Consider the following 14,031-nt stretch of genomic DNA (forward strand, 5'->3'; position numbering starts at 1 on the left):
CTGGAGTTATTGGTGTATAATTGGAATAGCTTATTTTGGGTTAACTGATTTGATTTTCGGGATTGGAAAATTAAGTATTCTACTATAGAACTCTTTTGGAGGTTTATGCTAAGTCGTTGAAATATAGATTTCTTTTCGCAATGTAGTTAAAATGGCTAGTCGTCGGATGTTCCCTCTTAGTGTTACATTGGAATGGACAGTTAGTTATGGATGAAATGTCCCGATATTTTCGGGGTCCGATAAGAAATTGATCGGCGATCGTTCAGATACAACCTATTACCGAATTTTTGAGAGGAGAATGATCGTTTAGTAAATTGTACGTAAGAACGTTGTTTTTAAATACAAAATCGATGCCCTTATGGGGCGAATGAATATATTTGAATCATGATATGTTACATGATGAATCATTGGATGAGTTTTAATGGATGTCTGAAACATTAGGATGTTGTGTCGGCTATACACGAGAAAGAATTATATCCGTCGGAGAACAATATCAGTCGCAGTTAGTTATACACCGCTATGCACATAATGATACATCGATGTTTGGGTTTTTTTGGATGTCCAATTGTGGTGACGTGAAGTTGGTAGTGAACCAGAACTTATCAGATGACAAGGTCAGTTAAGATCTATAGATTGCGGTGAATAAGTTTTTTTAATTACGAATATATTTGATACGTTTGAATATAATTTACGCAGACATGATTCAGTCTCCAACCGTGCGCAAGCCTCCACTCACGTGCGCCAACCTCGACGTCGACGTGCGCAGGCCGAATCTATCACCGTGACGAAACCCACGATATTTTATAACACTATAAGAAAATTACGATTGGGGTAAGAAAATGTCTGAACCTCAGTCGTGATAAATGAAGACCTATGGAGATGCTGCTCTGTCAGGACGGACTCATCAACTGGTCCCGCCTCCTCTAGATCTGCCATCTGCAATTTTAAATAATTTGTAATTAGTAACATATTATCAAAAAGCGCATTGAATATTGAAATATTGAAAGATTGAAAATTTCATAAATACTATTAAGTTAGGTATGAAGTCCTACGTCGACATCCTTGTTGTGCTATCTCTGTATTCTGTGGACAGGTGTTTCTATTATGACCTCCCTGCTTACAAATGCTACATTTTGTTCGTCGCCCACTTGTTTCGTCCATTATATTATGAATACGTGTTGATCGTGGTCGACCTTTCTTCCTTCTTATGGGAGGCGGTACAATTGGGGGGCCTTGGGGTCGTGGCCAGTAGCATCATCTGTCTGGAACTGGATGGAAAAGCGGTGCGTATGTCTGGTAGTAACACTCTACAGTATACCAATGGGAACAAAGACTATGATAATCTATTCTTAGTTGTGAATTACTGCAAACTGCTAAAATATGCGAGCAAGGTATGCCCGTTAGCTTGAATTTGCCGCAATCACAATTCGCTTGTGTTCCATTAAGGGTAACATTGTAATTAAAGTGTCCTGTTTGGACTTCAAACTCATTAGGCCCAAATCGATATACAATGTGTCCCCGCGCCGTCACCATATTCATCGTAATCCGACTTTGTATTTTTGGTGCTAACGTGGCCGTCATACTTTCACCTTTTTTACGAAGCTTTACAAAATAACTATTAAGTTTATAAAAAGTTCCCGCGACAAATGCCGTTATTGGGAGAGCACGAATTCCCTTAAGTACCCCATTTAAACTCTCGAACATATTTGTGGTCATCAACCCGAAGCGTCGACCTCCATCAAATGCCCACGCCCAATACTCTTTGTATACTTTGAGCTCATCGACATACTTCCAAGCATCTTGATCTAGCGCGAGTAACTCATCTTTCATTTTATAATATTGTACCGATGTTGGAGCACTGCCGATACAATAGAATTTGTCTAATAATAAATCATTTTTAACTGCTTAGCCATATTTGCTTTCATGTGTCGAAGACACCACCGGTGTGCATGCCCCTGTCGAGTGGGATATAACTCAGCCACTATTTCCTTTAAGCCACTAAATCTATCGGATATAAAACAAACCGGTCGATTGCGTATAACATAATGCCCCAAGTTATGTAAAAACCAACGCCAACTTCTACCATTTTCGCCTTCGCAAATTGCAAAAGCCAAGGAAAAAATGCTATCATTCGCATCGACAGCCGTCGCTATCAATGCATGGCCTTCGTATTTGCCATACAAGTGAGTGGCATCAATGCTCACCACAGGCCGACAATGTGCGAATCCCTGAATAGAAGGAGCAAATGACCAGAAAACACGGCCAAACTGACATATTCCCTCTGATGGCCATCTATGATCAAGCCGCCAAAAAGTTCCATGATTAGTACTCTGTAGCATAGTAAGATACCGAGGCAAGTCTGTGTATGACTGCTCCCAGCTCCCGTAAATAATCTGTAATGCTTTGCTCCTTGCCAGCCATGCCTTCCAATAACTTATTTGAACATGCAAAGTGGATCGCACCGTTTCCTGCACTTCTTTTGGCGTCATATTTAGTCTTGCCTTCATTAACGGGAGAATTACTTGGCATATGAGATTTGAAGTACAATTACGGTGCGCCGCATTTAGCATTGGAATAACACAAGTGTGTTGACCCGCATATGTCTTAACTCTGAAATATGTTGCATCTTTAGGAACCGAAGCGTGTAACCTCCAAGGACATCCCTCAACTGTGCATTTCACTGTATAAGTTGTTTTGGTAGATTTCAAAACTTTCATCTGAACATTGTGAGTAATGTGCCATCGATCTAGAGCATCCACTAAAGATGCCTTATCTTTAAAGATTTCACGGAGCCAAGTGCCGTCAATGCTAGGTAGATCGGAATTGGTACGTCTAACATCGAACTCACTCGAATTCACAACATACTCTTGTATCCAATTGTTATCTGTAGGAAATTGCTCCGGATGGTCAATGAAATCAAGCTCTTCGTCAGGATTGTCTACATATTCGTTGTTTACATGCGGGTCATCATTCAAACTGTAAATGGCATTCGCGAGGCAATTTAATCCACCATCGTGATCATCTTCAATGTCGGCAGCTAGATCATTCCAATCGTCGTCCTCATGAATGGGTTCATCATCCTGATTATCGTCATTACGAATGGGTGAATCATCCTGATTACCATCATTATGAATGGGGGCATCGTCCTGATTACCGTCGTTATCATCTCCTTCCTCGACTAGATTATCAAGAACTTCATTCCAATTTGCATAGGACGTAGATAGCCTGCAATAGGTCCCGAATGTTTACTAGAAGACGTTCAAATTTCACTTACTATTAATTAAAAAATAATCAACATTTTCTTTACCCCCAATCGTAATTTTCATTAGGTGTATGAAATATCGTGGGTTCGTCACGTGAAGTCTCGGGCTGCGCACGTGACGTCGAGGGTTGCGCACGTGACGTCGAGGGTTGCGCACGTGCGGTGGAGGGTTGCGCACGTGGAGACTGAATCTGTCTGCAGTAATTATTATTCAAACTTATCAAAATATTTCGTAATTAAATAAAATATTCACCGCAATCTATAGATCTTACTGACCTTGTCATCTGATAAGTGTCTGGTTCATTACCAACTTCACGGTCACCAATTGCAGCATCCGGAAAACCCACATCGATGTCATTATGTAGCAGGCTTGTGTAATAACCTTGCGACTGATATTGTGTCTCCGACGGATATAAATCTTTCTCGATGTATAGCGACACACATCCATAATGTTCAGACAATCCAATTAAACCCTCCAATGATTCATCATCTACTATATCATGATCAATATATTCATTCGCTCCCATAGGGCATCGAATTTTGTATTTAAGACAACATTCTTCTCTATTACAATTTACTAAACGATACATTCTCCTCTCAAAATTCGTATAGGTCGTATCTGAACGAATCGCGATCAATTTCTTTCGACCACCGAAATATCGGGGACCATTTCGATCCATAACTAACTGTCCATCCCAATGAACACTAAGAGACATCCGACGACTAGCCATTTTAACTACATAGGAAAAGAATCCTAATTATTTCCAACGACTAGCCATAAACCTCCAAAAGAGGTTTCTATAGTAGAATACTAATTATTTCCAATCCCGAAATCAAATCAATTAGTAACCAAATAAGCTATTCCAATTAGTAACCAAATAACCTCCAAAAGAGGTTTCTATAGTGCATTTGTGCATTTGTGCATTTCAAAGGCATAAGGCTCTTACACCTGTGAGAGGGATGGGCATAAGGCAAATACACTATCTCTAGATAATATTTGATAGTTAGAGAAGCTTACACCAAATACAAAGTGCATTTGTGCCATTTCAAAGGCATAAGGCACTTACATTCAAAGTGCATTTGTGCATTTGTGCCATTCAAAGTGAGATTGTCATCTAACTAAAGTACATTTCAGCTAAACCAACTACATTTACATTAAACCTACACTAGAGTATGCACCTGTGAGAGGGATGGGCATAAGGCAAATACACTATCTCTAGATAATATTTGACAGTTAGAGAAGCTTACACAAAACACAAAGTGCATTTGTGCCATTTCAAAGGCATAAGGCACTTACATTCAAAGTGCATTTGTGCATTTGTGCCATTCAAAGTGAGATTGTCATCTAACTAAAGTACATTTCAGCTAAACCAACTACATTTACATTAAACCTACACTAGAGTATGCACCTGTGAGAGGGATGGGCATAAGGCAAATACACTATCTCTAGATAATATTTGACAGTTAGAGAAGCTTACACAAAACACAAAGTGCATTTGTGCCATTTCAAAGGCATAAGGCACTTACATTCAAAGTGCATTTGTGCATTTGTGCCATTCAAAGTGAGATTGTCATCTAACTAAAGTACATTTACAGCTAAACCAACTACATTTACATTAAACCTACACTAGAGTATGCACCTGTGATGTCACGTCCCGAGCCCGATCCTCTTTGGCTGGTTCGAGAGCGTGAAAAAGACGCCGAACGGACAGAGCTTTCCCTGTCCGCCCAAGGCTCAACACAAGTATCAATAGAGTACAAATTTGCATAAGCGGAAGCATACACAATGGCCTGCACGAGGGCAAGCAAAAGCCAAGTGTGAAAGTAAACAAGCTACACTTAGGAGATAAATTACATCTTTTCATCATTTCTTTTATACATCACAGGATCCCAAAATGAAGCTTCTTGCGTTTAAATATAAATCTTTTACATCATACAAGTTCTTTTCTTTAACAACTAAATCATCGAGTACAAAAGATGACATATAACAAAAGGGGTATGCAACTAAAATAGATAAATGTCTCGGGCGGTCTCTACCTAGCACGCGATGCCCTTACCGCGATCGTCTGCCGGCTCGCTGGGTCCCGGCTCTGTGGAAATAGGGGTGTGAGAACTACAACAAAGTTCCCAGTGGGTTCGGCAACCAACCACGCCGACTATCCCACTAGGTCTAATCAGGCATAATAGAATAAAGGAAAGTAAGTAACCAACTAGCAAATGCAACTAATATGCCTGAACAATATAAAATGATATGCACAATATAATGCTCGTGATGAATGCAAGGTCATAGTGTCAATACCCAATCTCTTGGCTAACCCGTAGGTTTCGCCCTCAACAAACTCACCAACTCAAAATCCCAATAATCGGGGAGATACCCGCTACAACCCGATGGGACCGTCCTCTGGGGAGATACCCGCTACAACCCAGTGATGTCGACTCCGGAGCACATCGCCCGAGGGGGAGCTACCACAACCTCGAGCAAGGACTAATGTGAGTACGATCAATCCTACATTTGAGGATTCCAAGTTCAATCCATTCCTTAACTTTAAGGAAGACTATGCTCAATGACTCTTAACTTTAAGGTTAAAATGTCAATTATCTCGTTCATTCTCATGTCAAAGACCACATTTGTTTTCTAGATACTTTGATCTTGTTCTCTTGCCAAATGCCACACTTGTTTACTAAGTGTTCTAGACTCGTCCATGTCACTTGCTAACTCTATGTCATTGTGTCACTTTTGTTTACTAACCTTTCTAGATTCTTGTCACATTTATGCATACATAGGGATTATCATTCTCACGATCTCACAACTATTTAACATGCATTTGAATTCACGTCATGCTATAAAAAGCTCATAAATGAACCCTATTATGCAAAATGCTCGAATACACACATATGCTCAAAATATGACACTTAGACATAAAGGGATTTCCGATGTCTTTGGAATACACCACCCACCTTAGATGGTTACAAGGATGCTTTGGTGAATTTCTTGGAATTTTTGAAGCCCTAATCCGCATGCTGCGGCTATCTGTACGGAAAACGACGTTTTTATCAATAACTTTGCGTTCACTCGTCGGATTGTCGAACCGAGCGTTTCAACGCGTTCGTTAGGTCCCCAATTAGGTTTCCACATGGTCAAAATAGATCAAAACCCTATATGAGCAAAACCCCTCTTTGGGATGCCCTAACATGGCGTATGCTCAATACTCCGAATTTGATCTATAAAACAAGCAAAAGAGAGCTTGTCCAAGTTCTTAGAGCTCATTTAGAACCATTCGAACCGTTCTTAGGGTGTTTAGAACAAACCCTAGATTTTCACCATTAGAGCACTACAAAGGAACCATGGATTTCATGTGTCTTCGGCTACTATGAAGCTCTAAAGCTTGTAGGGAGATCAAAACCAAAGATCTAGGGTTTAAAACCCAAACCCTAACCCTAGGTTTGCATCAATGGTGCAATCCATGGTTCAAAGCTTCAATGTGAGCTAGAACCATCTTCTCTAACTCAAATGGGTTCCATTTGAACCACTCAAAAGCAACCAAAACCCTAAACCCTAGAAATGCCATTTTAGGGTTAGAGCTTACCTCTAAAAGCTTGCTCCAAAGCTAGCTTTAGCTTGAAAGAGGGAAGGGAGATGAGCTCCTACTCCTTCTCCTTGATCTTCTCCTTCCTTTCCTCTTCTTCTTCTTGTTCTTCCTCTCCTTCCTTTCTTCTTCTTCTTCTTTCTTTCTCTTTTCGGTTAGAGAGAGAGAGAGCAAGAGAGGTGTGAGAGAGGGAGAGAAATGAGAGGGAAATGAGAGGGGAGTGGACCCTCAGCCCTCATAAAGGCATATTTGCAACTAAGCCCCTCTATTTTTCCCATATTTAAAACATTTCCTGCTATTCGGGCTCCTTGTACCGGTACACGGGGTCTTGTACCGGTACAAGACCTGACAGACAGCCCAACCCGAGAGCTGGTTCTCTCGGTTTCGCAGGGCTTGTACCGGTACAAGGCCCCTTGTACCGGTACAGGACCTGGCAGCTCCAACCCGAGAGCTATCTGAGCTCTGGTCGCTGGTTGTACCGGTACAACCATCACCTTTGTACCGGTACAAGACATCCAGAATACAGTTTTTGACTTCGATCCGGCTCTACTTCGCGCCGGTCGACGCCAAAACCATTCCAAGTCTTCCCAACTCATTTTTAGCCCTTCCAACATTATTGGAATGCAAGAGGAACTTGTCCATCGCTTTCCTTCGACACTTTAACCAATTTGGTCGAAGTTCGATTATCGTTTCGGGATTTCAATACGTTACATGTGAGAGGGATGGGCATAAGGCAAATACACTTTCTCTAGATAATATTTGACAGTTAGAGAAGCTTACACCAAATACAAAGTGCATTTGTGCCATTTCAAAGGCATAAGGCACTTACATTCAGAGTGCATTTGTGCATTTGTGCCATTCAAAGTGAGATTGTCATCTATGATCAAGCCCATTTACAGCTAAACCAACTACATTTACATTAAACCTACACTAGAGTATGCACCTGAGAGAGGGATGGGCAGCGACCTCGGCAGGGGCGGCGACAGCGACGTCGGCGACCGTGGGCGGCGACCTTGGCACGGGCGGCTGTGACAGGGCGTGGCGACTTTGGCACGGGCGGCCGGGGCGGCGACTTTGGCACGAGCGACGGCGACAGGGGGCGGCGACCTCGGCACGGGTAGCGGCGACAGGGGGCGGCGACCTCGGCACGGGTAGCGGCGACAGGGGGTGGCTCGTGGAGAGGGATGGGCAGAGAGGGAGATAGAGAGAGAGACAGAGAGATAGACAGAGAAAGCGTGAGCGAAAAAAGGAAGGGAGAGGTTTGGGGCTCGGTCTGGGGTCGGGTAACCTAATGAAGACGGTGAACGGTTCACCGTCTTCATAAGACGGTGAATCGTTCACCGCGTCATGAAGACGGTAGACGGTTCACCGTCTTATCTAGGAGTCACGCGCTAAAGACGGTGTTAACCGTGTCTAGTGGAGCCCAGATGAGACTGTGAACTACTCACCGTCTTACCTGTGTTTTAGGCCCCCTCTCGAGGACTTAGCGAAATTAGGTTGGGTGGAGTTCTACACTAAAGACAGGGATTTGGTTAGGCGGCATAGATAAGGCGGTAAACGAATCACCGCCTTATCAGAATGCCTAGATAAGGCGGTAAACTATTCACCGCCTTTGTCAAGGCGGTAAACGAGTGACCGTCTTCCGTAGGCACCTAGTGCCACGCGGGGAATTGCTGAGAAGGCCTTGCGCCACGCGGGGAATTGCTGAGAAGGCGGTGGCCTCGATAAGACGGTAAACGATTCACCGCCTTTGTTAAGGCGGTAAATGAGTCACCGTCTTCTTGGGGCACCTTAGGGTACGCGGGGAATTGCTGAGAAGGCGAGGGGAATTGCTGAGAAGGTGGTGCCTCGAGAAGGCGGTGAACCATTCACCGCCTTCAAGACGTTAGACCTAAAGACGGTGAACGAGTCACCGTCTTTGTGAGAAATGCTGATGTGGCGGCTGAGGTGGCGAGAGGAGGGTTAGTTTTACAAATAAAAGTTTCACAGGGTTATTTTGGCAATTACGAAATTTCACAGGGTTATTTTCGAAAAAAGTCCTTTATATACGTATTTCATATATATATATATGTGTGTGTGTGTGTGTGTGTGTGTGTGTGTGTGTTTGCGTTAAACAAGTGTATATGGTGAACACCTCATGGGCATTTATTATTATTATTATTATTATTATTATTATTATGGTTTAGCCAATAATAATAATAATAATAATTTTATTATTATTATTTAGAAGAGGGTATTTTGATTATGACCAGCTTAATCGGAGATAGCCCGGATGTGACGAGAGGGAGTAATTAACCGGATACCTACGGGTACCCGGGAAGTGTGAACCGTTTATCTCTGATGGTTATTATCTATTACACTATATATTTCTTTTCTCGTTGCTAAAGAATATATAGTCCAAAAAAAAATACAAAACAAAAAAAAGGATAAAAAAATTTGCACCCCTAATAAATTCCCACTCTTATTCCACTTCCACACCTCTTAATTATTTATTTAAATCTTTTTCGTTTTTCCGTCTGTTCATTTTTCGTGAAAACAGATGTCACTTTTCAAAAGTGTCAATTTTGGTACTTCATTTTATGCTAAGTAAGTGTGTGACAATCAAAAAAAATTTACGAATGGCCATGGGGATTGGAACATTGGTCACTGATAGGGCATCAAGCAGCCTATTACGAACTTATTTTTTTCAAATAAATTCTTAAAAAAATTATAATTTATTAAATATCTTTATCAAAATTATTTTGTATATTTTTTTTAAAAATGATAAACAATTCACTGTTTCTTTCTATTTTCTTTATAGAATCTTTGCAATCATATAAAAATTTCAACAAATCATGTATTCACCTAATTTTAACAATTAAACAAAAATTCTAATAATCCACATAAATTCTAAGAAACTTACAAAAATCCTCACATCCCGTACAAAAAATTGATCATCCACAAAATCTTAAAAAATTTGTGAGCCATGGGACATGTGTCGTATTTGGTCCCGAGGGCTTCGGACTTGTTAGAAGGGACCCTGAATAGTGTTTGAGTGGTTTTAGCATTATCCGGCGTGAAAACGAACTCAATCTTGAAAAACTGCAGAACTGGAGCTGGGTACTGGTACTGGAGCCTGGTACCGGAACCCCCCTGTAGGTGCAGAAAAGGTTGATCTTAGGTTTGAGTTTGGGGCCTGGGGTACCGGTACTGAACTGGGGCAGTATCAGTACTGGGAGGCTGGTATCGGTACTAGATGTCGGGTATTGGTACTCTGTAGAAGGCAAATTTGGCCAATGTGCTGGTTGAGGTACCCGGTTGATGGTATCGGTACTGGGAAGGCCGCGTACCGGTACTACTGGCCTCGTACCGATACTCAATGGCCTGTGCATGATGCCTGCTCTCGAGTTGTGGCATCATCCCGGGGGTACCGATACTCAAGCCCGAGTATCGGTACCCAGTGTTATATGATGCAGAATGTTAACTACTGCAATTACAAATTATTGAGGGGCCTAATTGCAATTGTGGGGACTTATATATAGTCCTAACCCTCCCCTTTCATGCACACAAGCTGAGAACACCCTCCTCTCTCTAGAAGCTCTCCAACAAGGTGAATTGGAGGGGTTTGGAAGGATTTTGGAGCTTGGTGGAGTGGAAGAGGCTCTCCTACAAAGTGGAGTTTGAGGTCTAAAAGTGGCCAAGGTAAGGTTTGGCAAGTTTAAACCTAGGGTTTGTTTTGATTGACCTAGAATCCATGTTTTGGGGTTCTTGTGGTTTAGAAACCTAGGATGATTCATGATTTCTCATAGTGATTGGTTCTTGACCATGTTATGGGAAACCCTAGCGTTGAAATTAGGATTTTTGTAGATATGGGGTTTATGGTGAAATTGATCCCTTAATTTCTTAATTAAACGATAAATCGACACGTTGTACAATATACCGGATTTTTAATATAAAAAAGTGTAAATAAAAATAGTGTAAGATACTATTTTTATTGGACTTAAAAAAGTAAAATAAAAGTCGAAAATGACTTGTGCTGAAATTAGAACAGAAACAGAAGATTTAAAATTTTCTGTAAGAAATGGGACTGATATGTTAGCAGAAAATTCACAGTGTCAGAAAATTATGAAAATTGGAGAATATATCAAAATTATTTTTATGAGGCGAGATTTAAAGTTTCATGTCATTCCGACACCCGAAAAGTGGAAAATAAAATCTGACTGCTATTTGCTAGAGATTTTAGTCGGTAGAGCTTTCGGTGACCAAAAAGGTCCAAACTGAAAACTTAAGATTTTGTTCTTTTTATTAATTTTAACCGAGCCTGATTGTCAAATTTGAGCATAAACGGACATTCAGAAGGGCTCCGGCGAAAAGTATCAGATTCTAAATTGGGAACATATTTGTAAAGGGGTAATTCCAGTAATTGTGAAGGGGTTTTTAGCAATTGTTTGGGCTTATCTACTACCCAGCAACTCCAGCAGCTGCTACGTATAGGATTTACACTCTCTTCAACCTCTCTTCTTATCTCTTTCTCCCTCTCTCTCTCTAACCTAAGGTGATGGTGAACTAAGGGTTTTGTTGAAAGATTCAAGTGTTTTGAGCTGAAAGAAAGGGTGGAGCAAGGAAAATCAGTTGGTTGAGAGCAATCTTAAGGTAAGGTTGGTGTATTTCCTGATTAGGGCTGGTTTAATTAACCTAAGAGAGGTTTAGTTTTGAGATTTTGGCTTCTAGAGATTAGGTTGCCGTGAGAAAACCTAGAAAAGCTTTATGTCATTTGTGTATATGTGAGCCAAGCAACCTGAGGTAGGTTGATTATGTTTCTTGGATAGGGTTTGTTGAATTCAACCTAGAAAAGAGTTTGAGCTGTGAATTCTTGGTTGCTAGTGTTTATAATTGCCCTGGAAATTTAGAGAACAAGCTGTATGTTGAGTGGTATGAATACCTTATGTGAGTTTAGGTCGGAATGAAGCTTGAGGTGAAGTTAACACATCTCTTTGATAGAGTTTGTGTATTTACTCGGTAAAAAGGTTGAACAATGGGTTTTATTGGGTTACTCGTATTTGTGGTTTCCATGGAAGTTTAGAAAAACCATATGTTATGTGTATATATGAGTAGTATACATGTATGTGAAATGAGCAACCTGAGGCAAGTGGATCTTAATTCCTGATTATGGTTATGATATTTAAGCTAAAAGAAAGGGTTTAAGCTATAGAATTTGAGTTTCTAAAGCTTAAAGTTGCCATGAAAGCTTAGAAATTACACTACGTTGATGACATATACTGTCACGCCCGGGTACCAGCGGAAGAATATCCGGCACGTGCACAGACCCGCCATACACCTGCAGTATATAAGGCGTCTACAAGAACACAAGTCGATAGGAGGAAAGTATAGTAAGATCCTATCCTGATATCAGAGCAAAATACAAGTCGATATACTATCAGTAAAGGAACAAAGAGTATACAATCCAAAATCTCAGCAAAAAGGAGAAAGTATCACAACTATAGAGTCTGATCTCAACAATACATATACATCGCAGGGTATACAAAAGGAATAGGTACAACGGTGGTCTCTCTATACATAGGGACATCACCCTCGGCCGTAGCCCGAGTAGCAAGGTGATCGACTAGCACGCTCCTAGTAGTCCCTAGCTAGGCGCGACTCTTTTGCATGATCCTAACTCTCTGATACAGTCTTAAAAACAACAGCCACAAAAGGGACGGGCAGAGAATTTATAAACATGTTCCACAGTGAGTTGAGCACGCCAGCCTCGGCGAATATACCATGGGCTAAGATTACTAATGAAGCAAAAACGGTAATTGCATAATTTATAAGATGATGCTAATAAGTAATAAGCATATAGAATCAAACATGTATAACTTTCAAATCAGTAATGAGATCGATTGACATACAAGAGATATGGGCATTTCAATGTTAGATCAATGAGATTATTAGACTGAATATAAGCACGAGGCATGAAGTGATACTGTACTGGAATTAATAGCATTCATTATGTCCTTTTCATTTAGTCATTCACCTCATAGGTTTTCGTTTCATTTCAGGACCTACCAGGTAGTCGGCTTGCGCCGGCCTAATGGTCCGTGGTACGAACTCCACGGCAATCCACTTGCGGCACTATCCCGAACGGGATTACGTGTGCGGATGTGTGGTGTCGTTGTGTGGGTGTGTGGCCGATGTGTCTGTTGGTGTGGTATTCTTTGGTAGGGAGCGACGTCTCAACATGCTGATGTGGAATGAGGCGTGTGTGTTGTTTTGAGCAGCATATTATTCCTGTCCATGTCTACATATATCTGTTTTTTCATGGTTTGCAATGTTGTCCGATCTGGCAGATCCCGGGAAATAATATAACTAAGATACTAGATTGTGTGTTGTGGGAAATAATGTAAATTCACTGGCATGTTATTATCTTTGCCTATTATGGACTAGTCAACATGTATTGGTGTTGTATGTGTTCTCTACTTTAGAGTCGGGGGAAATTGGAATGTCATCGTTTTCTATGTCTACACTTGTTATAAGTTATTAACTGATGAATAATAATACGTTATGTTGTATTAATAAACTGATCTCTTGGTTTTTACTGTGAAGACTACTTTTACTGAGACTATGTGAGAACTAAATAGGCCTTAACAATCACTATAAGACAGTATATTAGATCTCGTAGAATTACATATAGAAATTATTGTGGGGAGTTTTGCTACTGGTTAGGTCAATGGAGATAGGCTCCATTCAGTCTGTTTTTTTGTGAGGTTCACCCGCTGATGAAAAAACATTTCAGATTGAGTTTTAAATCTATGGCGCCGAATATGTTCAATTCGGCTCATAGTTACATTCAAGTATGTAGCATTAAGTGTGTGTTGTTCGTACATTTAAGGTCTCTATAAGTGCTTCTCAAGCCAACTAAGGATGACCAGTGTAAGGTCGGCTTGAACTCATGCTAGGCGTATCAGACATTCAACAACGACTCAAATATCATATTTAGCAACTATAGGTTCGGAATATTGGCCGGCGAAACACGTAGACGCAAACCCCATAACAATTCAGTTATCTAACTGTAATGGTTCCTGCTATACTCTTGGTAATAGAATCCTTCAAACCAGCTTTAGAGTTGACAAGTTCAGGCTCAACGAAGATCGAGACCTGCTGCGAAGATATTCAAATTGCATCATCGTCACAAATTTGCTTTCG

General features: G+C 40.9%; 1 protein-coding gene across 1 annotated transcript; it reads right to left on the reverse strand.

Annotated features, from left to right (window-relative positions):
* Positions 1,881-3,492, reverse strand: LOC109717586. Its single transcript, XM_020243434.1, has 2 exons — positions 3,308-3,492; positions 1,881-3,225 (listed from the first exon to the last, which is right to left on the reverse strand). Exon 2 carries the CDS (start codon positions 2,715-2,717, stop codon positions 1,881-1,883), a length of 837 nt encoding a protein of 278 aa, XP_020099023.1. The 5' UTR covers positions 2,718-3,225; positions 3,308-3,492.

Source organism: Ananas comosus, linkage group 11 (genome assembly GCF_001540865.1).
Source record: "Ananas comosus cultivar F153 linkage group 11, ASM154086v1, whole genome shotgun sequence".
NCBI lineage: Eukaryota > Viridiplantae > Streptophyta > Magnoliopsida > Poales > Bromeliaceae > Ananas > Ananas comosus.